General features: G+C 42.0%; 1 protein-coding gene across 5 annotated transcripts; it reads left to right on the forward strand.

Annotated features, from left to right (window-relative positions):
* Positions 1-4,512: 4,512 nt before the first annotated feature.
* On the forward strand, positions 4,513-16,345 carry clk4a (CDC-like kinase 4a). 5 transcript variants are annotated; one of them, XM_055889034.1, is made up of 12 exons: positions 4,513-4,789; positions 5,234-5,388; positions 6,468-6,720; positions 7,393-7,492; positions 7,870-7,936; positions 10,833-10,949; positions 11,290-11,456; positions 11,813-11,907; positions 12,067-12,196; positions 14,352-14,434; positions 15,142-15,312; positions 15,497-16,345. In XM_055889034.1, exons 2-12 carry the CDS (start codon positions 5,234-5,236, stop codon positions 15,644-15,646), a joined length of 1,488 nt encoding a protein of 495 aa, XP_055745009.1. In that variant the 5' UTR covers positions 4,513-4,789; the 3' UTR covers positions 15,647-16,345. The 5 variants fall into 5 exon arrangements, with proteins under 5 accessions (XP_055745009.1, XP_055745007.1, XP_055745010.1 ...); XM_055889032.1 differs by having other exon boundaries at positions 4,513-4,785; XM_055889035.1 differs by having other exon boundaries at positions 4,513-4,716.
* The last annotated feature ends 10,894 nt before the right edge of the window (positions 16,346-27,239 follow it).

Genomic DNA, 27,239 nt, shown 5'->3' on the forward strand with positions numbered 1-27,239 from the left:
ATTCTGGTTGGTACTGCCTCTGAGGACAGTGTCATCCGTGAACCCTGTTGAAAGAGACATTTTTACCAGAAAAGTATTATATGACTTAAATGTATTTTTATTAACAAAGAAAGTAGCTGTACCTTAATCATAATAAAACACTCTTCAAAGTGCTCCTCGCGTACAGCATTACCCCCTTTCTTCAGGTCCTCGAAGGACTTCTGCAATGTCCCTACGCCTGATGCTTCTCAGCCATATCTTCCTCCATAGTAGTTGCAGAAGTGTGTAAGGTTTAATCTCACATTTGATTTAATTAAAAACAAAAAATATAAGTACACAGGCTTTGTTTTCCATTTTATGGAAATAATACTGACTCTCGTCACTCTCGAGACCTACAAGAGCAGCTTCTACCCTTTTCAGCTGCAGAAGAGACCTCAGCAGTTTCTAGGAATCTACAACACCAGTTGTTTTTTAACCTCTTTCTCTGGGACTCCCAGCCATTGTGTATGTATAGGGCAGTGTTTAGTTTAAAGTGTATGGTTGTGTCCTCAAACCTTGTTCTCTTATACCTCTACTCCCGAGTGGTGCAGCGGTCTAAGGCACTGCATCTCAGTGCTTGAGGCGTCACTACAGACACCCTGGTTAAATTCCAGGCTGTATCACAACCGGCTGTGATTGGAAGTCCAATTGGGTGGCGCACAATTGGCCCAGCATCATCCGGGTTTGGCTGGTGTAGGCCGTCATTGTAAATAAGAATTTGTTCTTAACTGGCTTGCCTAATTAAATAAAGGTTCAATTTAAATATGTATATATAATAAATTACACACTACACTGAAGTTTTAAATAGTCCTTTAGATGCTTGTGAGTCTGAGGACACCTCCTGTCACCTGAACCTCCTGCAGACCACCATAACTACATTTGGCATCATCTGCTGGAGTTGGGTCTATGCTCATTAACTCCTGTTCTCTTTCTCACCTCTACTCTACTTTCTGCTGGAGTTGGGTCTATGCTCATTAACTCCTGTTCTCTTTCTCACCTCTACTCTACTTTCTACTGGAGTTGGGTCTATGCTCATTAACTCCTGTTCTCTTTCTCACCTCTACTCTACTTTCTGCTGGAGTTGGGTCTATGCTCATTAACTCCTGTTCTCTTTCTCACCTCTACTCTACTTTCTGCTGGAGTTGGGTCTATGCTCATTAACTCCTGTTCTCTTTCTCACCTCTACTCTACTTTCTGCTGGAGTTGGGTCTATGCTCATTAACTCCTGTTCTCTTTCTCACCTCTACTCTACTTTCTGCTGGATGTTTGTCAATGCTTAAGGTCTCCTGTTTTATAGTTAATTTAGTAGTGTAGTGGTAGTATATTGTAGTTTGTAGACAATAGTTTATGGTTATGTCCTTTATCCATGTTATTCACCCTGATTGTTTTTAATAGTACTATACAGTTCATTTAAACAACAGCCATGTCGTTTTTCTCTCTGTATGTGTAAGAGGATTGTGATGTAAACTCTAGAAGTCAGCAGAAAGGCAGAATTTCTTGCTACTCCTGTGACCAGTACCCAAAATGAGGACCTTACTGATCGTGTCCTGCTATAGTTAGTAGTGTATACCTGTAGTCCATCCCTGTAGTCTGCAGACTTCTGGGGTCTACGTCACACTCCTTCTCTTCAATCAAAATGGACTCATTCCTCCATAACAACAATTGCCTGATTATCAACACCCCCAATATGAAGAACATATTATAGAATAACGACCCACACTTTATCCTGTCCTATGACACAGAACAAAGACCCACACTTTATCCTGTCCTATGAAACAGAACAAATACCCACACTTTATCCTGTCCTATGAAACATAATAAAGACCCACACTTTATCCTGTCCTATGAAACAGAACAAAGACCCACACTTTATCCTGTCCTATGAAACATAATAAAGACCCACACTTTATCCTGTCCTATGAAACATAATAAAGACCCACACTTTATCCTGTCCTATGAAACATTAGAACAAAGACCCACACTTTATCCTGTCCTATGAAACATAATAAAGACCCACACTTTATCCTGTCCTATGAAACATAATAAAGACCCACACTTTATCCTGTCCTATGAAACATTAGAACAAAGACCCACACTTTATCCTGTCCTATGAAACATAATAAAGACCCACACTTTATCCTGTCCTATGAAACATAATAAAGACCCACACTTTATCCTGTCCTATGAAACATAATAAAGACCCACACTTTATCCTGTCCTATGAAACATTAGAACAAAGACCCACACTTTATCCTGTCCTATGACACAGAACAAAGACCCACACTTTATCCTGTCCTATGAAACAGAACAAAGACCCACACTTTATCCTGTCCTATGAAACAGAACAAATACCCACACTTTATCCTGTCCTATGAAACATAATAAAGACCCACACTTTATCCTGTCCTATGAAACATAATAAAGACCCACACTTTATCCTGTCCTATGAAACATAATAAAGACCCACACTTTATCCTGTCCTATGAAACAGAACAAAGACCCACACTTTATCCTGTCCTATGAAACAGAACAAAGACCCACACTTTATCCTGTCCTATGAAACATAATAAAGACCCACACTTTATCCTGTCCTATGAAACATAATAAAGACCCACACTTTATCCTGTCCTATGAAACATTAGAACAAAGACCCACACTTTATCCTGTCCTATGAAACATAATAAAGACCCACACTTTATCCTGTCCTATGAAACATAATAAAGACCCACACTTTATCCTGTCCTATGAAACATAATAAAGACCCACACTTTATCCTGTCCTATGAAACATTAGAACAAAGACCCACACTTTATCCTGTCCTATGAAACATAATAAAGACCCACACTTTATCCTGTCCTATGAAACATAATAAAGACCCACACTTTATCCTGTCCTATGAAACATAATAAAGACCCACACTTTATCCTGTCCTATGAAACATAATAAAGACCCACACTTTATCCTGTCCTATGACACAGAATAAAGACCCACACTTTATCCTGTCCTATGACACAGAATAAAGACCCACACTTTATCCTGTCCTATGAAACATAATAAAGACCCACACTTTATCCTGTCCTATGAAACATAATAAAGACCCACACTTTATCCTGTCCTATGAAACATAATAAAGACCCACACTTTATCCTGTCCTATGAAACATAATAAAGACCCACACTTTATCCTGTCCTATGAAACATAATAAAGACCCACACTTTATCCTGTCCTATGAAACATAATAAAGACCCACACTTTATCCTGTCCTATGACACAGAATAAAGACCCACACTTTATCCTGTCCTATGAAACATAATAAAGACCCACACTTTATCCTGTCCTATGAAACATAATAAAGACCCACACTTTATCCTGTCCTATGAAACATAATAAAGACCCACACTTTATCCTGTCCTATGAAACATAATAAAGACCCACACTTTATCCTGTCCTATGAAACATAATAAAGACCCACACTTTATCCTGTCCTATGAAACATAATAAAGACCCACACTTTATCCTGTCCTATGACACAGAACAAATACCCACACTTTATCTTTTTGGACCATTTTCCTATTGAGGGGTTGGATGCACAATGTGTTCTTCCAGGTTGTGATCAAATGCTCTACTTTCATGGGTTCGATATGTTCTATATTTTTCCCCATGTTAACAGGCATTTAATAAAAGTACAACCTTTTGAATTTTGTCTATTTTCTGAAGATGCAAATAATTATAGTAGACTATATTTTATGGTATTCTAACCTAATCTGATCATAGGGCAATAGAACATAAGTAGTTGCCTATACAATGTTTTACAGACATCTACCATCATTTAAGGAGGTACTTAATGGTGTTCTACAGCTCGATAAATTACTTTGCAATGACTCAGTGTGACAAATGATGGCTTCTATTGATTGTACAGCATACCCTGGGATAGCCTCATATGTAATATAGCTGGACACATTGGTAAACAAACGTTAGCTAGCCATGCTGCCTCAAGCTAGCTATGTTAAACCCAGCTATAGTTTTGTTTCACTATTGGTAGCTAGTTGGTTTAATCTATCAGTGATCATTTCTTTGGTGATTGATTCGATGGGTAGTCATGGATACAGCACACTACTCATTACACAGCCAACGACGTGTGCCTCACCATGCAATAATTACTCCAAATGCATCTTCTCATTATTTATTACATACCTTGGAAACTGGATAATTTTTTCCCCCTCCCTTGCTCTGCACGGTATTGCTGCACATAGTTTCATATTTGTATCTCCGTAATAATTGTAATAGTTATCAGTATATTTGACAACTAACACATGAGATTCCAGCTCAACAATTTAATAATCAAGCTGGAAATGATCTTTGCATAATGATTCGTTTTTTATACTGCTTTTCTCCCACTGCCGACCACTGGGCTTCCTCTTACTAATTTATTTGGTAGCGCTAGGAAACGCCAACCGGATGCTTCACATTTATACATCCTGTGAAATATCTGTCTCATTGTTCTATCTATGACAAGAACTTCGAGCAGCAGCAGAGTTCGCCATTTTGGGAGGCAGCTTTGTTCGTAAACAAAGTATAGATAAAACATCGTTTTTTTTGTTTTGTTTAGTTAGTTTTTTTTTAAACCTATTAGTTGTTTGGGGTACATCAGTCGATAGATAAAGTGAGGACAGATGATTTGATGTGTAATACTACAATGTAAACATATAATCTGTTCAACATTATCTTGCTAGCCTTCACGTTTCGTCGACGAACCAGGAAGCTAACGTTAGTAAGCTGGCTAGCCAATGTACAGATAGCTAGTTATTACTTAATGAAAATTGTTGGTATTGACGCTAACATTTATCAGATGCATGTTGCTGACGTTATCTGAAGAAGTTAGTCAAGCAGCTAGATAGGTTTCACTTGGATTGTTTTTAATTTAGCTAGCAAGTTAACGTTAGGTGAAGTAACGTAGCTAGCATGTTAGAACAAATACACCAGTCGGTGTCTGTAGAGGATAAATTGACCATGATTAACTAGCTAGCGAATGCTAGAAAAGATTGTACGCTATTTACTGGTGTATGGTTGAATTTACTTCATGACATCTAGAAGATTAACTAGCTATCTATATGTAGATTTTAATATTTTTTTACAGTTTGTTGGCACTGCAGCTAGCCATGTGACGTTAGCTCGTTTTAGCTATTAATGTGAACATTCATCACTTGTGTGGCAGATGCGACAGGCAAAGCGAATTCGTTCCCCTGGCGTTTGGCTCAGTGAATTCAGCTGGGTGGAGAGCCGAAAGCGCCAGAAGCGAGATGATTCGAATAGCAGTGTAAGGGAGAATAAATCTCGAAGACGTCAACAACCCCTCAAAACACATGAAGGGTAAATATGACCCAATTTCCCCCCCAACAGAACTGTTAGAGGCCCCACCCATCCACAAGCAACCCCAGTGGTCATGTCTGTCTCTTCAGTTAGGTTGGTAGGATCCAGCAGCTATACACATGCCAAATGTTTTCAAAGCAATATATTCATGTGGTGAGGACAAGCCATCATCTTATAAATAACGAGTGAAATCCAAGCTCACAGCATACTTTAGGCCAAAGTTTATTTCAGGAGAATCTGCCTTTTTCCCTGCCCTTGACAGACGTGGTCACAATTCATTTTCGAAGTTTGAACTATTTATTATTGGAAGTCACTGTCATTTGACAATTTATCACTGTACATTTTATTGCTGGAAGGTAAAATCGTGTCCGGTTTCTGTGTCTGTCTCTGATTGAGCTTGTGCTTTGTGAGAGATGGAGGTTTATGGTGGAAGTTTCCAGGGCAGAACGGGTAGGGAAGCTCTAATAATAAGTCCCCCGGCAACGCAAACCTTTTCCTGGAAGAGACCTGACACCACCAGGGTGCCATCATGGCTCTCTCTGACTCTGTGGGGCTCTGGAGGTCCAGAGACTCAGATCACATTCCTCTGCTGAAAGGGCTTCAAGGATTCCTCACTGAGCCAGAACAACTGTCGTAGCGGACACCTGTGCTTTCGATTTGTGTGTGGGTGTGAGAGAGGTAGAAGGGGATTCTGCTGGATTGGGGGGGGGGGGGGGGGGGGTTGTGCTTGAGCACACATACATTCAAGCTGGCTGCTCATATTTATATGATAGATTCATGTGAAAGGTTGCTACATGATATGTTCTAACAGCTCTTGAGACATATTGCCTGTCCGGTTTGTTGCGTCAGTTTACCCCCAAAACTAGGAATCTACACTATGCTCCACTATGTTAGGCTTTCATGATGTTGCACTCTGTAGTTGTAAATAAGCTTGTTACTAATTAAAAATGTTATATATTAAGACCCTTGGGATTGGGTGTCGGGGAAGACGTAGGTCCCGGCCATTAGAACCAAGCAGTGGGTAAGTAGGCAGGAGAAGGAGTCAGTCACTTAGCTGTCTTGTTGTTCCTCCCTTTCAGGCACTACCTGGAGACCCACAGCCTGAACCAGCAGAGGATAGAGTCTAAGGACAGGAGGGCCAGAGAAGCCAGCCTGGAGATGGGCTACGACGAGGACAACAGGGCCGCTGCCACCAGGGACAGAGATCGCGAGAGGGAGAAGGACAAGGAGTGGCACCACTACAGCAAGTCATCCGGGCGGAGTGGCAAGAGTGGCCGTAGTAGCCGCCGAGGGCGGAGACGCAGCCCTTCTCATCAACGCTCCTCTTACTCGGTATGCGAACATCTTACACCCTCTCCTTTCCAACCAACTCCCTATATGGTTATTAGTGGTGTTAGCTTTTCTTTGTCTATCTTTCTCAATATGTACCACAGTGAAAAACAGATGGGTTAGAATTATGGATCCAATGTTAGTACCAAAATTCACTGAATACCATCTAGGCATAACTGTAGCAGACTAAGCGCAAACACCTTTACAAGGCTTCAATACGAAGAGTCAAGGGAAACTTTATATGTATCATTAACAGTCAGAAGATAACCAAAACTGTAAAGACACAAAAATGCATATTAGCCTATTTTACTAGACTGATGGTTGATAATGTTTTGTTCCGCTTACTTTGAGAAAGTCTCTCACATGAACCTTGTTGTTGCCATGTTTCTCTTCTGTAACACCCACTATGTGGTGACGCCCCCTATGCCTTTCTCTGGTGGGGCTGAATTTGAATGTGCTGCTCCCGCTGTGGTCCGCTGGCGCTGCCTGGTTCGCTACCCACCCACTCTGAATGGGCCGATCCATCCGAAATCTCTCCCCCACGTCCGATCCCCCCCTCTGCCCGCTGAATGAATGAATGGCACGTCCCGTTGTGGTGGCCTGGCCTGTGGATGGTGTTCTCTCTGGGTCGGTGATGGTGGTTGATGGTTGATGATGGTGGTGATGGGACAACAGAGGAGCCATCATCGCAGGAGCAGGAAAAGATCCCGGAGTGTTGAGGATGATGACGAGGGTCACCTGATCTATCACAGGGGAGACATGCTAAGAGCCAGATGTATAGAATATATCCCTTTTCTCTCTCTGTCAACTAGCTATCTGTTATGTTGTTGCTTTTTCATATGGTGTACTGTTGCAAAATACTATTCTATTGTAGACACTTGTATTTGAGCGGGTAGGGTTTATCATTGTATTGTTAAATGTGGATTCGTTATTACACATCGCTACATAACATCATTATTAGTGTGATGTGTGTACTGTGTATTATGTTTTGTTGGCTTGGAGCCCTGTCCTGTTCTAGTTACAGACAGTATAATGCTAAATCCATATCAAACAAAGCAGCTAGGCAGACATTTTGTGGCAGATCAGGTGTGATGGTAGTGGATGCCAGTCATCACTCCTCTGGTTCTAACTAATGCTCTTTATTCCCTGTAGATGAGATTGTGTCAACTCTAGGAGAAGGAGCCTTTGGGAAAGTTGTGGAATGCATCGATCACTCTAAGTAAGTCTCTCACTGAAAACGTCTGGATGTCACGGTGACAATGCTACCCCTCTCCCCTTTCAATTCAATTTAACGGCTTTATTGGCATGGGGAAACATATGTTACATTGCCAAAGCACGTGAAATAGATAAACAAAAGTAAAGTGAACAATAAAAAAATATAACAGTAAACATTACACGAACAAAAGTTCCAAAGTAATATACATTTCAAATGTCATATTGTGCCAAATGTCAAATAGTTAAACTACAAAAGGGAAAATAAATTAACATAAATATGGGTTGTATTTACAATGGTATTTGTTCTTCACTGGTTGCCCTTTTCTTGTGGCAACAGGTCACAAATCTTGCTGCTGTCATTGCACAAAGGGCTATTTCACCCAATAGATATGGGAGTTTATCAAAATGGGTTGTTTTTGAATTCTTTGTGGATCTGTGTAATCTGAGGGAAATGTGTGTCTCTAGTTTGGTCATACATTTGGCAGGAGGTTAGAAAGAGCAGATACGTTTCCATCTCATTTTGTGGGCAGTGAGCACATAGCCTGTCTTCTCTTGAGTCAGGTCGGCCTACGGTGGCCTTTCTCAATAGCAAGGCCATGCTCACTGAGTCTGTACATAGTCAAGGCTTGCCTTAAGTTTGGGTCAGTCACAGTGGTCAGGTGTTCTGCCACTGTGTACTCTGTTTAGGGCCAAATAGCATTCTAGTTTGCTATGTTTTTTTGTTAATGCTTTCCAATGCGTCAAATCTTTTTGTTTTCTCCTGATTTGGTTGGGTCTAATTGTGTTGCTGTCCTGGGGCTCTGTTCACAAACAGACCCCACAGAGCCCCAGGACAGCAACACAATTAGACCCAACCAAGTCATGAGAGGACCAGCTTGCTTAGGGGACTCTTCTCCAGGTTCATCTTTCTGTAGATGACAGCTTTGTTTTGAAATGCTTGGGAATCGCTTCCTTTTAGGTGGTTGTAGAGTTGAACGTCTCTTTTCTGGATTTGGATAATTAACGGCTATCGGCGTAATTCTGCTCTGCATCCATTATTTGGTGTTTTACATTGTATGCTGGGGATATTTTTGCTGAATTCTGTTTCAATTTGGTGTTTATCCCATTTTGTGAATTTCTTGGTTGGTGAGTGGACCCCAGACCTCACAACCATAAAGGGCAATGGGTTCTATGACTGATTCAAGTATTTTTAGCCAGATCCTAATTGGTATGTCGATTTTTATGCTCCTTTTGATGGCATAGAAGGCTCTTCTTGCCTTGTCTCTCAGATCGTTCACAGCTTTGTGGAAGTTACCTGTGGCGCTGATGTTTAGGCCAAGGTATGTATAGGTTATTGTGTGCTCTAGGGCAATGGTTGAATTTGTATTTGTGGTCCTGGCAACTGGAATTTGTTTTGGAACACCATTATTTTTGTCTTACAGAGATTTCCTGTCAGGGCTCAGGTCTGACAGAATCTGCAGAAGATCTAGGTGCTGCTGTAGGCCCTCCTTGGTTTTGGACAGAAGCACCAGATCATCAGCAAACATTTGACTTCAGATTCTAGTAGGGTGAGACCGGATGCTGCAGACTGTTCTAGAGCCCTCGCCAATTCGTTGATAGATACAGTACCAGTCAAAAGTTTGGACATCTCATTGAAGGGTTTTTATTTTATTTTTACTATTTTCTACATTATAGAATATTAGTGAAGACATCAAAACTGAAATAACACACATGCAATCATGTAGTAACCAAAAAAGTGTTAAGCAAATCAAAATAGATTTTAGATTCTTCAAAGTAGCAACCCTTTTGCCTTGATGACAGCTTTGCACACTCTTGACATTCTCTTAACCAGCTTCACCTGGAATGCTTTTCCAACAGTCTTGAAGGAGTTCCCATATATGCTGAGCACTTGTTGGCTGCTTTTCCTTCACTCTGCGGTCCAACTCATTCCAAGCCATCTCAATTGGGTTGAGGTCGGATGATTGTGGAGGCCAGGTCATCTGATGGAGCACTACATCACTCGCCTTCATGGTCAAATAGCTCTTACACAGCCTAAAGGTGTGTTGGGTCATTGTCCTGTTGAAAAACAAATGATATTCCCACTAAGCATAAACCAGATGGGATGGCATATCGCTGCAGAACGCTGTGGTAGCCATGCTGATTAAGTGTGCGTTAATTTCTAAATAAGTCACCAGCAAAGCACCATCACACCTCCTCCTCCATGCTTCACAGTGGGAACCACACTTGCCGAGATCATCCATTCACCTACACTGCGTCTCACAAAGACACGGCGGTTGGAACCAAAAATCTCAAATTTGGACTCATCAGACCAAAAGACCAATGGAAATCTGTCCAATATCCATTGCTCGTGTTTCTTGGCCCAAGCAAGTCTCTTCTTATTATTGGTGTCCTTTAGTAGTGGTTTCTTTGCAGCAATTCGACCATGAAGGCCTGATTCACCCAGTCTCCTCTGAACAGTTGATGTTGAGATGTATCTGTTACTTGAACTCTGTGAAGCATTTATTTGGGCTGCAACTTCTGAGGCTGGTAACTCTAATGAACTTATCCTCTGCAGCAGAGGTAACTCTGGGTCTTCCTTTCCTGTGGCGGTCCTCATGAGAGCCAGTTTCATCATAGCACTTGATGGTTTTTGCAACTGCACTTGAAGAAATTTTCTAAGTTCTTGACATTTTCCGTATTGACTGACCTTCATGTCTTAAAGTAATGATGGACTGTCGTTTCGCTCTGCTTATTTGAGCTGTTCTTGCCATAATATGGACTTGGTCTTTTACCAAATAGGGCTATCTATTGTATACCCACAGAGTGCTCTCAAACTGAATCTCTGTTTCTCTCTATCGTTCTAATCTGAAAGCCTCAATCTCACTCACAGTTGGATATGTGTGTCTCGTCTGTGATTCCAGAATTGGTTCTCGCGTGGCACTGAAGATCATTAAAAACATTGACCGGTACCGCGAGGCAGCCATGGCTGAGGTGGAGGTGCTGGAGCAGATGAACTCTCTGGACTGTGACCGGAGATAGTAAGTCACGACGTGTTATTAGAACAAGCCCCATACATAAGCAGAAATCATGTAGACTTTCCATTACGACGATGATGTGCAGTCTCACATGCAGTAGTTGGTTATCTGCCAGGCGTACACTTCAATTATGGAATATAACTTAAATATCCCACTTTAATGATCAGTGTGTCATCAATGTGAAACACCATTGATTGTCTTGCCTAGCTACCTAATCCACTAACTGATTGGCTCTGAATAAGATTCTGCTAATTACTGAAATGTAAATCCCTCCTCTCTCCCCTCTCTCTCTTTCTGTCTCTTGCCTCACTCCCCTCCCTCCACCTCTCCTCCGCCGTCTCAGTGGATGTGTGAGGATGCTGGACTGGTTCGACCACCACGGTCACGTGTGTATATCGTTTGAGCTGCTGGGGCTCAGTACCTATGACTACCTGAAGGAGAACAACTTCCAGCCATTCCCGGTAGAACACATCAGGATCATGGCCTACCAGATCATCCGAGCCGTACGATGTGAGTAGTTACCATAGAATGACACTTTAGAACATACTGGAATAGTCTTTTAATTGGATCTCTGTGGTAGTAAGCACCACCCACACTGGATAAGAGCAATGCTGCATGTCTCAACTTAAATGTTATTGTGTGTTTCCCAAATGGAACCCTATTCTCAATATAGTGCACTACTAAGTATTTAATTTGGGGGGGGGGTACGTCACCGTTTGAGAGGCAAACACTGTAAATGAAAAGCTGTTGGGTTATAGTGGTGACTTCAGAGTGTATTCCATTGTACAAATGGTGTAATAGAACGAAGGGTTGTCTACTCTCCTGCCTGTGTTGACTGTGTTCTCCATGGTTGCTGTTTGTTTCAGTCCTGCATAAGAACAAGCTGACACACACTGACCTGAAGCCCGAGAACATTCTGTTTGTGGACTCAGAGTACGACATCGCGTACAACGCCAAAATGGTACGAGTCTGTTACCCGCCCACTCTCCCACATTGATCTGTGCTGACAAAACACCGTGAATGAACTGTGAAGTTCACTGATTTGGTTGTCAGCCCTATTTGAATTTGTGTACTGTCTGACTCAATTTGTCATTTGTCATGACTCATATCTGCCCTACAGAAGCGCGACGAGAGGACGTTGAAGAACCCGGACGTGAAGGTGGTTGATTTTGGCAACGCCACATATGAACACAACCACCACACCTCCGTAGTGTCCACACGCCACTACCGCGCTCCAGAGGTCATTCTGGGTAAGACGCATACTTCCTCAATGCTAAGTCATGATGTTGCTGATGTTATGTGATAATGCTGCTTATCGTTGTTGTCTGATGAAAACTTTATCTTCAAAACAAACTTTTCAGGAAATTAAAAAATGACTATTTTCCCGTTAACAAACATACAATTATAAAACTTCAGAAGCTATTTGTAATACATCTTCTTTATCTTAGAGTCCTGAAATTTGTAAAGTACATGAAGGGGAGTTACTGATTTCATTAAATGTAGAAAACTGAAAATGAGGAATAACAGACTTCCGGGGTTTGCATCAGACAGCGACGTTACGCAGGCCTAGACTGCATCCAGGTGGCATAGGGGACCATTTGGGCTGCATCCCTGTTTCTCTGTTGCTGATGTCACGCTGCTCTCTCTGTGTAGATCTGTGGAGTCTGGGTTGTAATGATCTGTGGAGTCTGGGTTGTAATGCTTCTCTCTGTGTAGATCTGTGGAGTCCGGGTTGTAATGATTCTCTCTGTGTAGATCTGTGGAGTCTGGGTTGTAATGATCTGTGGAGTCCGGGTTGTAATGATTCTCTCTGTGGAGTCTGGGTTGTAATGCTTCTCTCTGTGTAGATCTGTGGAGTCTGGGTTGTAATGCTTCTCTCTGTGTAGATCTGTGGAGTCTGGGTTGTAATGCTTCTCTCTGTGTAGATCTGTGGAGTCTGGGTTGTAATGCTTCTCTCTGTGTAGATCTGTGGAGTCTGGGTTGTAATGCTTCTCTCTGTGTAGATCTGTGGAGTTTGGGTTGTAATGCTTCTCTCTGTGTAGATCTGGGGAGTCTGGTTTGTAATGCTTCTCTCTGTGTAGATCTGTGGAGTCTGGGTTGTAATGCTTCTCTCTGTGTAGATCTGTGGAGTCTGGGTTGTAATGCTTCTCTCTGTGTAGATCTGTGGAGTCTGGGTTGTAATGCTTCTCTCTGTGTAGATCTGTGGAGTCTGGGTTGTAATGCTTCTCTCTGTGTAGATCTGTGGAGTCTGGGTTGTAATGCTTATCTCTCTGTGTAGATCTGTGGAGTCTGGGTTGTAATGCTTCTCTCTGTGTAGTTCTGTGGAGTCTGGGTTGTAATGCTTATCTCTCTGTGTAGATCTGTGGAGTCTGGGTTGTAATGCTACTCTCTGTGTAGATCTGGGGAGTCTGGGTTGTAATGCTTATCTCTCTGTGTAGATCTGGGGAGTCTGGGTTGTAATGCTTATCTCTCTGTGTAGATCTGGGGAGTCTGGGTTGTAATGCTTCTCTCTCTGTGTAGATCTGTGGAGTCTAGGTTGTAATGCTTCTCTCTGTGTAGTTCTGTGGAGTCTGGGTTGTAATGCTTATCTCTCTGTGTAGATCTGTGGAGTCTGGGTTGTAATGCTTATCTCTCTGTGTAGATCTGGGGAGTCTGGGTTGTAATGCTTATCTCTCTGTGTAGATCTGGGGAGTCTGGGTTGTAATGCTTATCTCTCTGTGTAGATCTGGGGAGTCTGGGTTGTAATGCTTCTCTCTCTGTGTAGATCTGTGGAGTCTAGGTTGTAATGCTTCTCTCTGTGTAGATCTGTGGAGTCTGGGTTGTAATGCTTCTCTCTGTGTAGATCTGTGGAGTCTGGGTTGTAATGCTTATCTCTCTGTGTAGATCTGGGGAGTCTGGGTTGTAATGCTTATCTCTCTGTGTAGATCTGGGGAGTCTGGGTTGTAATGATCTGTGGAGTCTGGGTTGTAATGCTTCTCTCTGTGTAGATCTGGGGAGTCTGGGTTGTAATGCTTCTCTCTGTGTAGATCTGGGGAGTCTGGGTTGTAATGCTTATCTCTCTGTGTAGATCTGTGGAGTCTGGGTTGTAATGCTTCTCTCTGTGTAGATCTGTGGAGTCTGGGTTGTAATGCTTCTCTCTGTGTAGATCTGGGGAGTCTGGGTTGTAATGCTTCTCTCTGTGTAGATCTGTGGAGTCTGGGTTGTAATGCTTCTCTCTGTGTAGATCTGGGGAGTCTGGTTTGTAATGCTTCTCTCTGTGTAGATCTGGGGAGTCTGGATTGTAATGCTTCTCTCTGTGTAGATCTGGGGAGTCTGGTTTGTAATGCTTCTCTCTGTGTAGATCTGGGGAGTCTGGATTGTAATGATCTGTGGAGTCTGGGTTGTAATGCTTCTCTCTCTGTGTAGATCTGGGCTGGGACCATGCCTGTGACGTGTGGAGTCTGGGCTGTATCCTCATAGAGTACTACCTGGGATCAACTCTCTTTCAGGTGGGGGACTGTCGGCTATCCACAATATCATCATACTAATAATGCCTTCTGAATCATGCATTCATCTCAAGCTGTTCATGCTTCTTTCTGTGCGTAGGTAGATCACAGGGGGTTTCTGCATTGAAAAGTTTGGCCGGGCCTTCTAAGTGTTGTCAAGGGTCCATACAGTAAAAAAAATATATAAATAATAATCATTTGTATGGAAAGACATTTTCAGTGTAAACTTTAAACGACTAAAACCAGATATAATGTATGTAGAAAAGATTATGGACCTGTATATTTTTTAAATAAGATCATATTTGAGAACTATTAATCACTTAAATAAAAGCTAGACAGTCAGGGAGAATCTAAATTTTAAAAATGATCCCTACAGGCTCTTTTTGTCATGGCATGGGGCCCGCATTGATTTTGTTATATGGTTTAAGTCACTTTTAAGAACATGGCATAAGCCATGGCAAAATGTGTAGATTTACTGGAAATTAGCTTTAAAACCGCAAACGTTCTCTCAGCACCGTGGCAAATGTGTGGAATTGCAGGAAATTAGTTTTAGAACAGCAACATTTTGTTATTGTGGCCAAGAGAGCTTTCAAATTTGCAACCACACCCTCCACCTAAGCCCTATTTTGATCCAGAAAAAAACTCTGGCTCAGTGTGTCCTGGGTGTAACGTTAGACTCATCTCTGTGGCTCTTGTGTTCTTTCCTCCAGACACACGACAGTAAAGAACACCTGGCTATGATGGAGAGGGTCCTGGGCCCCATACCGGTACATCTCCTGCAGAAAACCAAGAAGCGGCGGTATGTCCATCGGTACCAGCTGGACTGGGATGCACTCAGCTCCTCTGGGAGATACGTGAGGAAACACTGCAAACCACTCAAGGTAAGGAGGGCCTCCAGCAATATGGCCAACCTATTCTGTATCCTCAGTTAATTTAATGGAACTGACCCTATAGATACTAGTGATATAAAGACGTCTGAATCACAGTGTTGTTGTGGTCATTGATATCAATAAATGTGACCATCTCCTCCCCTCCACCTCTTCCATCCCCTCGCTGTCCCCTCAGCAATACATGATGGTCCAGAGCTTGGACCACGACCAGCTGTTTGACTTGATCCAGAAGATGCTGGAGTACGACCCAGCTAAACGCCTGTCCCTGGACCAGGCTCTCAGACACCCTTTCTTCACCTGCCTACGCAAGGCCACCAGGAAATGACCTTTATTCCCAGCGTGGTTCCCAACCTGACCCTGCCTGTCATCGTGACAATCATCACAACCATCGCCATGACAACTATGATGATTGACGGTCGCCATGGCTCTACATTGACTCTCCGGGAGAGATTATTTACCTCTGGCTGTATCAGTCCGCCCACGTGGCTTTATAGTCCATTGCTGTCATGCTAGTTAGTGTTAATGTATTGCGAGTTGTATCATTGTAGTAGCAACCTGGTTCACTGATGAAGCTGGTGTGTTATTCTATGGGCTGTCAGACTTAATCAGTAAACTCCAGTTAATGTTGTTTTTTTAATTGCGATTTATGGCATTGTCTAAATGCTTTCCAAATACTGAAAACATCCCAAATACTTTACCTATTCAGCTAAAAACTGCTAACCGTTAGGCAAAATCAAGATGTCAATATTCTTGTAATGTTTTTGTATAAAAAATCTTACATTTTAGCTTAATTTGAGCAAATTCAGAATTTGCGATTCATCGTGATTAATCAAAGCAAATCTTGTAATTCACTCGATTACATTTTTGATTTGTCTGACAGCCCTATGAGGTTTTTTCCCCAAGTCCCTGTTTTCAGTATGACTGGATTTGTAACTTTTGGAATATCGCTGTATGTGTGCATTTGTTAATAAAAACATCTGGAGTATGAACGTATATGTAAAAATAAAGTACCCTGTGCACAGTAGTGCGTGTAGTTCACAACCCCTTTTTCACATCTGATTACATGACCCTCATTTTTTTTAACACCTCGAATCAATAAACCCCTGCAACCTCACCAAGAAACTCAGGACCCCTAGGTCGGGGACCACTGGTCTAGATCCAGGAGCTGGTTTTGGCAGGTACAACTAGTGTTAAATGTGTTTAAAAACCACACAAGAAATATAACATCCCAGAAATGTTGCATATGCACATAAAGCTTATTGCTCTCGTTTTGTTTACATCCCTGTTAGTGAGCATTTCTCCTTTGCCAAGATAATCCATCCCCACCTAATAAATATGACATCAAGAAGCTGATTAAACAGCATGATTATTACACAGGTGCACCTGCTGCTGGGGTCAAAAGACCACTCTAAAATGTGCAGTTATGTCACACAACACAATGCCACAGATGTCTCAAGTTTTGGGGGTGATTGCAGTTGGCATGTAGACTGCAGGAATGTCCACCAGAGCTGTTGCCATAAAATTTTATGTACATTTTTTCTAATAAGCCCCCTCCAATGTCGTTTTAAAGAATTTGGCGGTACATCCAACCGGCCTCACAACCGCAGACCACATTTAACCGGGCCAGGACCTCCACATCCGCTTCTTCACCTGTGGGATCGTCTGAGACCAGCCACTGGGACAGCTGATGAAACTGGGTTTGCATAACCGAACAATTATTGCACAAACTCAGAAACCGTCTCAGGGAAGCTCATCTGCTTGCTCGCAGTCCTCACCAGGGTCTTGACCTGACTGCAGTTCGGCGTTGTAAGTGACTTCAGTGGGCAAATGCTCACCTTCAATGGCCCTGGAGCAGAAAAGTGTGGTTTCAACTGTACCGGGCAGATGGCGGACAGCGTGTGGGCGAGCAGTTTGTTGATGTCAACGTTGTAAACAGTGCCCCATGGTGATGGTGGGGTTATGGTATGGGCAGGAATAAGCAACAGATAACAAACACAATTTCATTTTATCAATGGCAATTTGAATGCACAGAGATACCGTGACGAGATCCTGAGGCCCATTGTCGTGCCGTTCACCCGCCGCCATCACCTCATGTTTCAGCATGATAATGCACGGCCCCATGTCGCAAGGATCTGTGCACAATTCCTGGTAGATGAAAATGGCCTGCGTCCTCACCAAACATGTCACTCATTGTACTTGTTTGGGATGCTCTGGATCGACGTGCACGACACCATGTTCCAGTTCCTGCCAATATCTGTCAACTTCGTACAGCCATTGAAGAGGAGTGGGACAACACTCCACAGGGCGTAAACAAAAGCCTGATCCACTCTATGTGAAGGAGATGTGTCACGATGCACGAGGGAAATGGTGGTCACACCAGATACTGACTGGTTTTCTGATCCACGGCCTTGCCTTTTTTTTAAGGTACTGTATCTGTGACCAACAGATGCGTATCTGTATTCCAGTCGTGAAATCCATAGATCAGGGCCTAATGAATGCATGTAAATTGATTGATTTCCTTATATGAACTGTAACTCAGTAAAATCTTTGAAATGGTTGTATGTTGTGTTTTTATGTTTGTTCAGTGTATAGCAGTGGAGGCTGCTGAGGGAAGAACGACTCATAATAATGGCCAGAGCAGCACAAATGGATTGGCATCAAAAACATGGAAACCATGTGTTTAATGGATTTGATACCATTCCACTGATTCTGTTCCAGTCATTGCCACGAGCCCGTTCTCCCCAATTAAGGTGTCACCAACCTCCAGTGGTGTATACAGTGCCAAGAAAAATTATATGAACCCTTTGGAATCACCTGGATTTCTGCATAAATTAGTCATACAATTTGATCTGATCCTCATCTTAGTCACAACAATAGACAAACACAGTGTGCTTAAACTAATAACACACTAATTATTGTATTTTTCTTGTCTATATTGAATACATCATTTAAACATTCACAGTATAAGTTGGAAAAAGTATGTGAACCCCTAGGCTAATGACTTTTCCAAAAGCTAATTGGAGTCAGGAGTCAGCTAACCTGGAGTCCAATCACGGAGACGAGATTGGAGATGTTGGTTAGAGCTGCCCTGCCCTATAAAAAACACACACATTTTGAGTTTGCTATTCACATGAAGCATTGTTGGATGTGAACCATGCCTTGAACAAAAGAGATTGCAGAAGACCTAAGATTAGGAATTGTTGACTTGCATAAAGCTGGAAAGGGCTACAAAAGTATCTCTAAAAGCCTTGATCTTCATCAGTCCACGGTAAGACAAATTGTCTGTGACTGGAGAAAGTTCAGCACTGTTGCTACTCTGCCTGCAAAGATGACTGCAAGAGCACAGCGCAGAAGGTTCAATGAGGTTAAGAAGAATGCTAGAGTGTCAGCTAAAGACTACAGAAATCTCTGGAACGTGCTAAAATCTCTGTTGACGAGTCTACGATACGTAAAACACTAAACAAGAATGGTGTTCATGGGAGGACACCACGGAAGAAGCCACTGCTGCCTAAAAAAATCATTGCTGCACGTCTGAAGTTCGCAAAAGTGCACCTGGATGTTCCACAGTGCTACTGGCTAAATATTCTGTGGACAGATTAAACTAAAGTTGAGTTGTTTGTAAGGAACACGCAACACTATGTATAGACAAAAAAAGGTACAGCACACCATCAAAATCTCCTCCCAACTGTAAAGTATGGTGGAGGGAGCATCATGGTTTGGGGCTGCTTTGCTGCCTCAGGGCCTGGATAGCTTGCTATCATCGACAGAAAAATGAATTCCCAAGTTTATCAAGACATTTTGCAGTTGAATGTAATGCTATCTGTCCTTCAATTGCATCACCCAACTTCTGAGCTTCAACAGGACAACAACCCAAAACACAGAAGTAAATCAACAACCAAAGAAAATATGCCTTCTGGAGTGGCCCAGTCAGAGTCTTGACCTCAACCCAAATTTTTGAAATGCTGTGGCATGACCTTGAGCGGTTCACACCAGACATCCTAAGAATATTGCTGAACTGAAACAGTTTTGTAAAGCTGAATGGTCCAATATTCCTCCTAACCGTTGTGCAGGTCTGATCCGCATCGACAGAAAACATTTGCTTGAGGTTATTGCTGCCAAGGAGAGTCAACCAGTATTAAATCCAAGGGTACACATACTTTTCCCACCCTACACTGTGAATGTTTACAGTGTGTTCAATAAAGACATGAAAACGTATTATTAGTTGAAGCAGACTGTTTGTCTATTGTTGTGACTTGGATTAATATCAGATCAAATTTTATGACCAAATTATGCAGAAATCCAGGTCATTCCAAAGGGTTCACATACTTTTTCTTGTTGCCTTATTCATGGTTTTGTGTTCAACCCAATAACTAGGGTTTCTGCCTTTCCACTCTAAAATGTTGTAATAGGAAAAACAACTAAATTGTATATTCTGTCCATAACAATCCTTCAACCACATCAGGAGACAATTTTTGAGGTCTGGGAAAAATCTAAAAAATCTTGACTTGTGTGTAGTTGCCCTTTAATTCAAGTGTGCAGGCACCTAGCACTGTTTGGTTAGCTGTGTTCCTGTAGCAAACGAGCTGTAGTCTGCAAAAGAAATGGTCACTGGACTGATGCAAATAATCATGCTGCCTGGTAGGCATAGGCTACTTTGTAGCTAGTTAACATTTAATAGAGAAGGGTTTAGGGAAAGCCTTTACATCTACCAGAAGATGGTTAGGCCTATCATTAGCTTTGCGATATTTTTCCTGTTACTTGTTTGAAACCTGGACGTTGTAATTCATATTACGAGGCATGTCTTACCTTGTTTCAAAGTAGCCTATAGACTTTGAATATCTATCAGCATGTTGCATGTACAACAAGAGGGAAAAAAACTATAGACCGCCTTTACTTCACAATAAGAGACTTGTACAAAGCTCTCCCTCGCGCTCCATTTGGCAAATCTGACCATTATATCCTCCTGATTCCTGCTTACAACCAAAAACTAAAGCAGGAAGTACCAGTGACTCGCTCAATATGGAAGTGTTCAGATGACGCAGATGCTAAGCTACAGGACTGTTTCGCTAGCACAGACTGGAATATTTTTCGGGACTCATCCGATGGCATTGAGGAGTTTACCACATCAGTCACCGGCTTCATCAATAAGTGCAGCGATGATTTCGTCTTCACAGTGACCGTACGTACATACCCCAACAAGAAGCCATGGAATACAGGAAACATCCACACTTAGCTAAAGGGTAGAGCTGTCGCTTTCAACGAGCGGGACTCTAACACGAACGCTTATAAGAAATCCCGCTATGCCCTCAGATGAACCATCAAACAAGCAAATTGAAAATACAGGACTAAAATTGAATCCTACTACACCGGCTCCGACGCTCGTCGGCTGTGGCAGGGGTTGCAAACCATTACGGATTACAAAGGGAAGAACAGCCGCGAGCTGCCCAGTGACTGAAGTCTACCAACAACACTGAAGCATGCATGAGAGCAACAGCTGTTCCGGACGACTGTGTGATCACGCTCTCCGTAACCGATGTGAATAAGAGCTTTACACAGGTCAACATTCACAAGACCGCAGGGCCAGACGGATTACCAGGATGTGCACTCCAAGCATGCACTGACCAACTGGCAAGTGTCTTCACTGACATTTCAAAACTGTGCCTGGCCGAGTCTGTAATACCTGTATTTTTCAAGCAGAACCCCATAGTCCCTGTGCCCAAGAACACCAAGGTAACCTGCCGAAATGACGACCGACCCATAGCACTCACGTCTGTAGCCATGAAGTGCTTTGAAAGGCTGGTCATGGCTCACATCAACACCATCATCCCAGACACCCAAGACCCACCTTAATTTGCATATCGCCACAACAGATCCACAGATGACGCCATCTCTATTGCACTCAACACTGCCCTTTCTCACCTGGACAAAAGGAACACCTACGTGAGAATTGAATACCGCTCAGCGTTCAACACCATAGTGCACTCACAGCCCATCACTAAGCTAAGGGCCCTAGGACTAAACACCTCCCTCAGAAATTAGATCCTGGACTTCCTGACGGGCCGCCCCCAAGTGGTAAGGGTAGGCAACAACACATCTGCCATGCTGATCCTCAACAAGCGGGCCCCTCAGGAGTGTGTGCTTATTCCCCTCCTGTACTCCCTGTTCACCCATGACTGCGTGGCCAAGGACAACTCCAACACCATCATTAAGTTTGCAGACGACACAATGGTGGTAGGGCTGATCACCGACAATGATGACTTCCTATAGGGAGGAGGTCAGAGACCTAGAAGTGTGGTGACAGGACAACAACCTCTCCCTCAACAAGACAAAGGAGATGATTGTGGACTACAGGAAAAGGAGAGCTGAGTACGCTCCCATTCTCATCGACGGGGCTGTAGTGGAGCAGGTTGAGAGCTTCAAATTCATTGGTGTCCACATCACCAACAAACAGTCATGGTCCAAACACACCAAGACAGTTGTGAAGAGGACACAACAACACCTATTCCCCCTTAGGAGAATGAAGAGATTTGGCATGGGTCCTCAGATCCTCAAAAAGTTCTACAGCTGCACCATCGAGAGCATCCTGACTGGTTAGTGCGTATGGCCCAGTACATCACTGGGGCCAAGTTTTCTGCCATCCAGGACCTCTATACCAGGCGATGTCAGAGGAAGGCCCTAAAAATGGCCAAAGGCTCCAGCCACCCTTGTCATAGACTGTTCTGCGACTCGCTGTTTATTATCTATTATCTATGCATAGTCACTTCACCCATACCTACATTTACATATTACCTCAATTACCTTGACTAACCTGTATCCGCGCACGTTGACTCGGTACCGGTACCCCCTGTAAATAGCCTCGTTATTTTATTGTTGCTCTTTTATTTTTAACTTTCGTTTTTTCAAGTAAATATTTTTTCTGAACTCTTATTTTTCTTAACTGCATTGTGGGTTAAGGGCTTGTAAATAAGCATTTCACGTTAAGGTCTACGACCTGTTGTATTCGGCGCATGTCACAAATAAAATTTGATTTGAAAAATAAAAAATATCCGACCACAGAAACACAGTCTCAGGGGTCCCGAGTGGCGCAGCGATCTAAGGCACTGCATCTCAGTGCTAGATGCGTCACTACAGACCCTGGTTCGGTTCCAGGCTGCATCACAACCGGCTGTGGGCAGCACACAATTGGCCCAGCGTCATCCGGGTTAGGGTAGGGTATGCCATCATTGTAAATAAGAATTAGTTCTTAATTTTCTCAATAGGGGGTGCTGTTTTCACTTTTTAAAATTTTCGTTCCCAAATTAAACTGCCTCGTACTCAATTCTTGCTCGTACAATATGCATATTATTATTACTATTGGATAGAAAACACTCTCTAGTTTCTAAAACCGTTTGAATTATATCTGTGAGTAAAACAGAACTCGAGTTGGAGCAATTTTCCTGTGAGGAAGTGAGAAATCTGAAATAGGGCAGGCTGTTCTGAGGTCAGTTTATTAATTTGCTTGTCTTCTATTGGTCGAGATGCACTGCATACGCCTTCCCCTAGATGTCAGCAAATAGGGAGAATTTTAATGGAGTTGCTAGGCAGATCTGAGGCCATATAAAGGGTTTTGGAACGTGGGGTCCACTCTTTTCAACTTTCGCCATGACGCAAGACAGACCTCAGGATGGCATTCTAGAAAGCTCTCGTTATAGGAGTTAGATATATCCGGCTCTGATTTTATTCGATACAGGTGTTAACGACATCATAATATTGTTATTTTAAACCGAGTTATATCAGTATATTGCGATTTTCGGATATTTATTTGTGCTGCGTTATAGTGAGTTGGACACGTCTGGGCCACATGGCTAATGTTTACTGCTAATTCCAAAGTTGAAGGCGACAATCTACAACCGGAGCAATGATTCTTCTGGACAAAGGACAACTTGCCCAAGATTCTGATGGAAGCACATCAAAAAGTAAGAAGTATTTATGATGTTAATTCGTTGTTCTGTTGAAAAATGTGAAACTACTATTCCGCCATTAAATTCGGTGCGGTCTCGCTTTAACGCACGCTGTATGTCGTAGTAACGTTAATTTTAAAAATCTAACACAGCGATTGCATTAAGAACTAATGTATCTTTCATTTGCTGTCCAACCTGTATTTTTTAGTCAAGTTTATGATTAGTTACTGATTAGATTAGGTGCCTATCCCAAGATTTCTCCCGACATTTTGTTTGCATATTGTATAACCATGATTTGTGCCACTAAATATGCACATTTTCGAACAAACTCTATATGTATTGTGTAATATGATGTGATAGGACTGTCATCTGAAGAAATTTGAGAAGGTTAGTGAAGAAAATCATATATTTTGCTGGTTTATTTGTTATCGCTATTGTTGGCTTGAATCAATGCTGTTGTGTGGTTGGCTATTGTAGTAAGGTAATATAATGCTATATTGTGTTTTCGCTGTAAAACACATAAAAAAATCTGAAATATTGGCTGGATTCACAAGATCTTTGTCTTTCATTTGCTGTACGCTGTGTATTTTTCATAAATGTTTTATGATGAGTATTTAGGTAATTCACGTTGGTCTCTGTTGTTATTCTAGTTGCTTTGGTGAGAGTTGTGATGGTGGCTGCAATGTAAAACTATGATTTATACCTGAAATATGCACATTTTTTTAACAAAACATATGCTATACAATAAATATGTTATCAGACTGTCATCTGATGAAGTTGTTTCTTGGTTAGTGACTATTTATCTCTTTATTTGGTCGAAATTGTGATAGCTACCCATGCAGTAAAAAAATGGTGGAGAAAAAAAAGTTGTGTCTTTTGCTGTCGTGGTTAGCTAATAGAAATACATATTGTGTCTTCCCTGTAAAACAGTTTAAAAATCAGAAATGATGGCTGGATTCACAAGATGTGTATCTTTCATCTGGTGTCTTGGACTTGTGATTTAATGATATTTAGATGCTAGTATTTACTTGTGACGCTATGCTAGGCTATGCTAGTCAGCTTTTTTACTGATGGGGGTGCTCCCGGATCCGAGATTGTGATGAAGTAGAAGTTCATTGACTTGTGTAACAGTATTACTTTAAACCGTCCCCTCGCCCCGACACGGGCGCGAACCAGGGACCCTCTGCACACATCAACAACAGTCAACCACGAAGCGTCGTTACCCATCGCTCCACAAAAGCCACGGCCCTTGCAAAGCAAGGGGCAACACTACTTAAGTCTCAGAGCAAGTGACGTAACTGATTGAAATGCTACTAGCGCGTACCCGCTAACTAGCTAGCCATTTCACATCCGTTACACTCACCCCCCTTTCAACCTCCTCCTTTTCCGCAGCAACCAGTGATCCGGGTCACGGCACCAATGTAACAGTATTACTTTAAACCGTCCCCTCGCCCCGACACGGGCGCGAACCAGGGACCCTCTGCACACATCAACAACAGTCAACCACGAAGCGTCGTTACCCATCGCTCCACAAAAGCCGCGGCCCTTGCAAAGCAAGGGGCAACACTACTTAAGTCTCAGAGCAAGTGACGTAACTGATTGAAATGCTACTAGCGCGTACCCGCTAACTAGCTAGCCATTTCACATCCGTTACACTTGCCTAGTTAAATAAAGGTTTAAAAAAACTGACAGACAGAACGGTTAATCCAGACACTTCACATGGGGCTATAAAGCTGAAGCATCCATTTAGAACGTTTTCTCACTAACAAATATGGTAGTGAGAGGAAGTCCATTCGCGGGAAGTGAGAAAGGATGAAACTGAAACTGGGTTGATATTCTGCTAATTTTCTCATTGATGAAACATCTGATCTCAATCATTTCTCTTTCCCAAAACTAGAATATGTTACGAGCACAGTGCACTAAGTTTTATAGACTTCACGCCTTGACAAAGTAAAAAAAAGTGCGTTGTTTATGAGGGGTGCAAGGTCGAATAGAGTTTGTTCACACCGCACACTTCACAGGGGAGGCGTTCCCTAAAGGAAATATGCAAACGTGTGCTACAACGCACCAATAGAATCTCGCTAACTCGTGCTTGGCTTTGCCCATCTCCTTGCTTGTTCTGCCCTCTATGCTTCAATTTGCTGTAAACGACACAGATGAACTATTGGGCTATTTTTGTATTTCTGGGTTAGTGACAAATATCTTGGACAGAAGCTATGAGGCAGTTATTTTACTAAGACTTCGTTTTATGCGTTCTCCTGTTCATTATTCCAGTCATATTTGAAAACCACGATAGTTGTTACATCTTTGAATCTCCCTTCTTTCTAAATGTATAATGGTTATTTCCATATCTGTCCATGAAACCGCTCGCTTGTGCGGTGCGCATATTAGACAGTGGTGGGAAAAGTACCCAACTGTCATACTTGAGTAAAAGTAAAGATATCTAATAGAAAATGATTCAAGTAGAAGTCAAAGTCACCCAGTAAAATTCTACTTGAGTAAAACTCTAAAAGTATTTTGTTTATAATATACTTAAGTATCAAATGTAAATGTAATTTCTAAAATGTACGTAAGTATCAAATGGTGAAGTAAAAGTATAAATAATTTCAAATTCCTTATATTAAGCAAACCAGATGGCACCATTTTTTTGTTTTTTAAATTTATGGAAAGCCAGCGGCACATTCCAACATTCAGACATAATTTGCAAACGAAGCACGTGTGTTTAGTGAGTCCACCATATCAGAGGCAATAGGGATGACTAGGGATGTTCGGTTGATAAGTGCTGAATTTAACTATTTTCTTGTCCTGCTAAGCATTCAAAATGTAACGAGTACTTTTGGGTGTCAAGGAAAATGTATGGAGTAAAAAATACAATATTTTCTTAAGGAATGTAGTGAAGTAAAATTAAAACCTTGTAAAAAATATAAATAGTAAAGTAAACTACAGATGCCACAAAAAAAACTACTTAAGTAGTACTTTTACTTAAGTAATTTACAACACTGATTTTACAAAGGTGTTTTCCTGCAAATTGCATCATTGGGGATTAAGAAATTAATACATGCAATGCCCACTGAAAAATAAGTAGGTATACAGCATATACCCTCCACTACACCACTCAGGTCTTTTCATGCCATTTCTATCTGCAACGTTAGAAAACGCAACATGCTACAATTTCAGTTCATATAAGGAAATCAATCAATTAAAATAAATTTAAGACCTGGCCAAGATAAAGCATAGCAATTCGACACATACAACAGCACAGAGTTACACATGGAATAAACAAAACATACAGTCAATAATACAGTAGAAAAATAAGTCTATATACAATGTGAGCAAATGAGGTGAGATAAGGGCGGTAAAGGCAAAAAAGGCCACGGTGGCGAGGTAAATACAATATAGCAAGTAAAACACTGGAATGGTAGATTTGCAGTGGAAGAATGTGCAAAGTAGAAATATAAATAATGGGGTGCAAAGGAGCTAAATAAATAAATACAGTAGGGGAAGCGGTAGTTGTTTGGGCTAAATTATAGATGGGCTATGTACAGGTGCAGTAATCTGTGAGCTGCTCTGACAGCTGGTTCTTAAAGCTAGTGAGGGAGATAAGTGTTTCCAGCTTCAGAGATTTTTGCAGTTCGTTCCAGTCATTGGCAGCAGAAAACTAGAAGGAAAGACGATATTCATCTGTTGGTCACAGATACCTGAAATAAAAAGGTAGTGGCGTGGATCAGAATACTAGTCAGTATCTGGTGTGACCACTATTTGCCTCATGCAGCACGACACATCTCCTTCGCATCGAGTTGATCAGGCTGTTGATTGTGCCCTATCGAGTGTTGTCCCACTCCTCCTCAATGTCTGTGCTAAATTACTGGATATTAGGGGGAACTGAAGCATGCTGTCGTACACGTTGATTCAGAGCATCCCAAACATGCTCAATGGGTGAGATGTCTGGTGAATATGCAGGCCATGGAAGAACTTGGA

Source organism: Salvelinus fontinalis, chromosome 29 (assembly GCF_029448725.1).
Source record: "Salvelinus fontinalis isolate EN_2023a chromosome 29, ASM2944872v1, whole genome shotgun sequence".
NCBI lineage: Eukaryota > Metazoa > Chordata > Actinopteri > Salmoniformes > Salmonidae > Salvelinus > Salvelinus fontinalis.

Bases quoted from the DNA above. Each gene is read 5' to 3' on its own strand.
- clk4a (XM_055889034.1), top strand. From the start codon at position 5,234: ATGCGACAGGCAAAGCGAATTCGTTCCCCTGGCGTTTGGCTCAGTGAA. The intron at 10,950-11,289 runs GTAAGTCACGAC...CCGCCGTCTCAG, and splicing joins CTGGACTGTGACCGGAGATA to TGGATGTGTGAGGATGCTGG. The intron at 11,908-12,066 runs GTACGAGTCTGT...TCTGCCCTACAG, and splicing joins TCGCGTACAACGCCAAAATG to AAGCGCGACGAGAGGACGTT.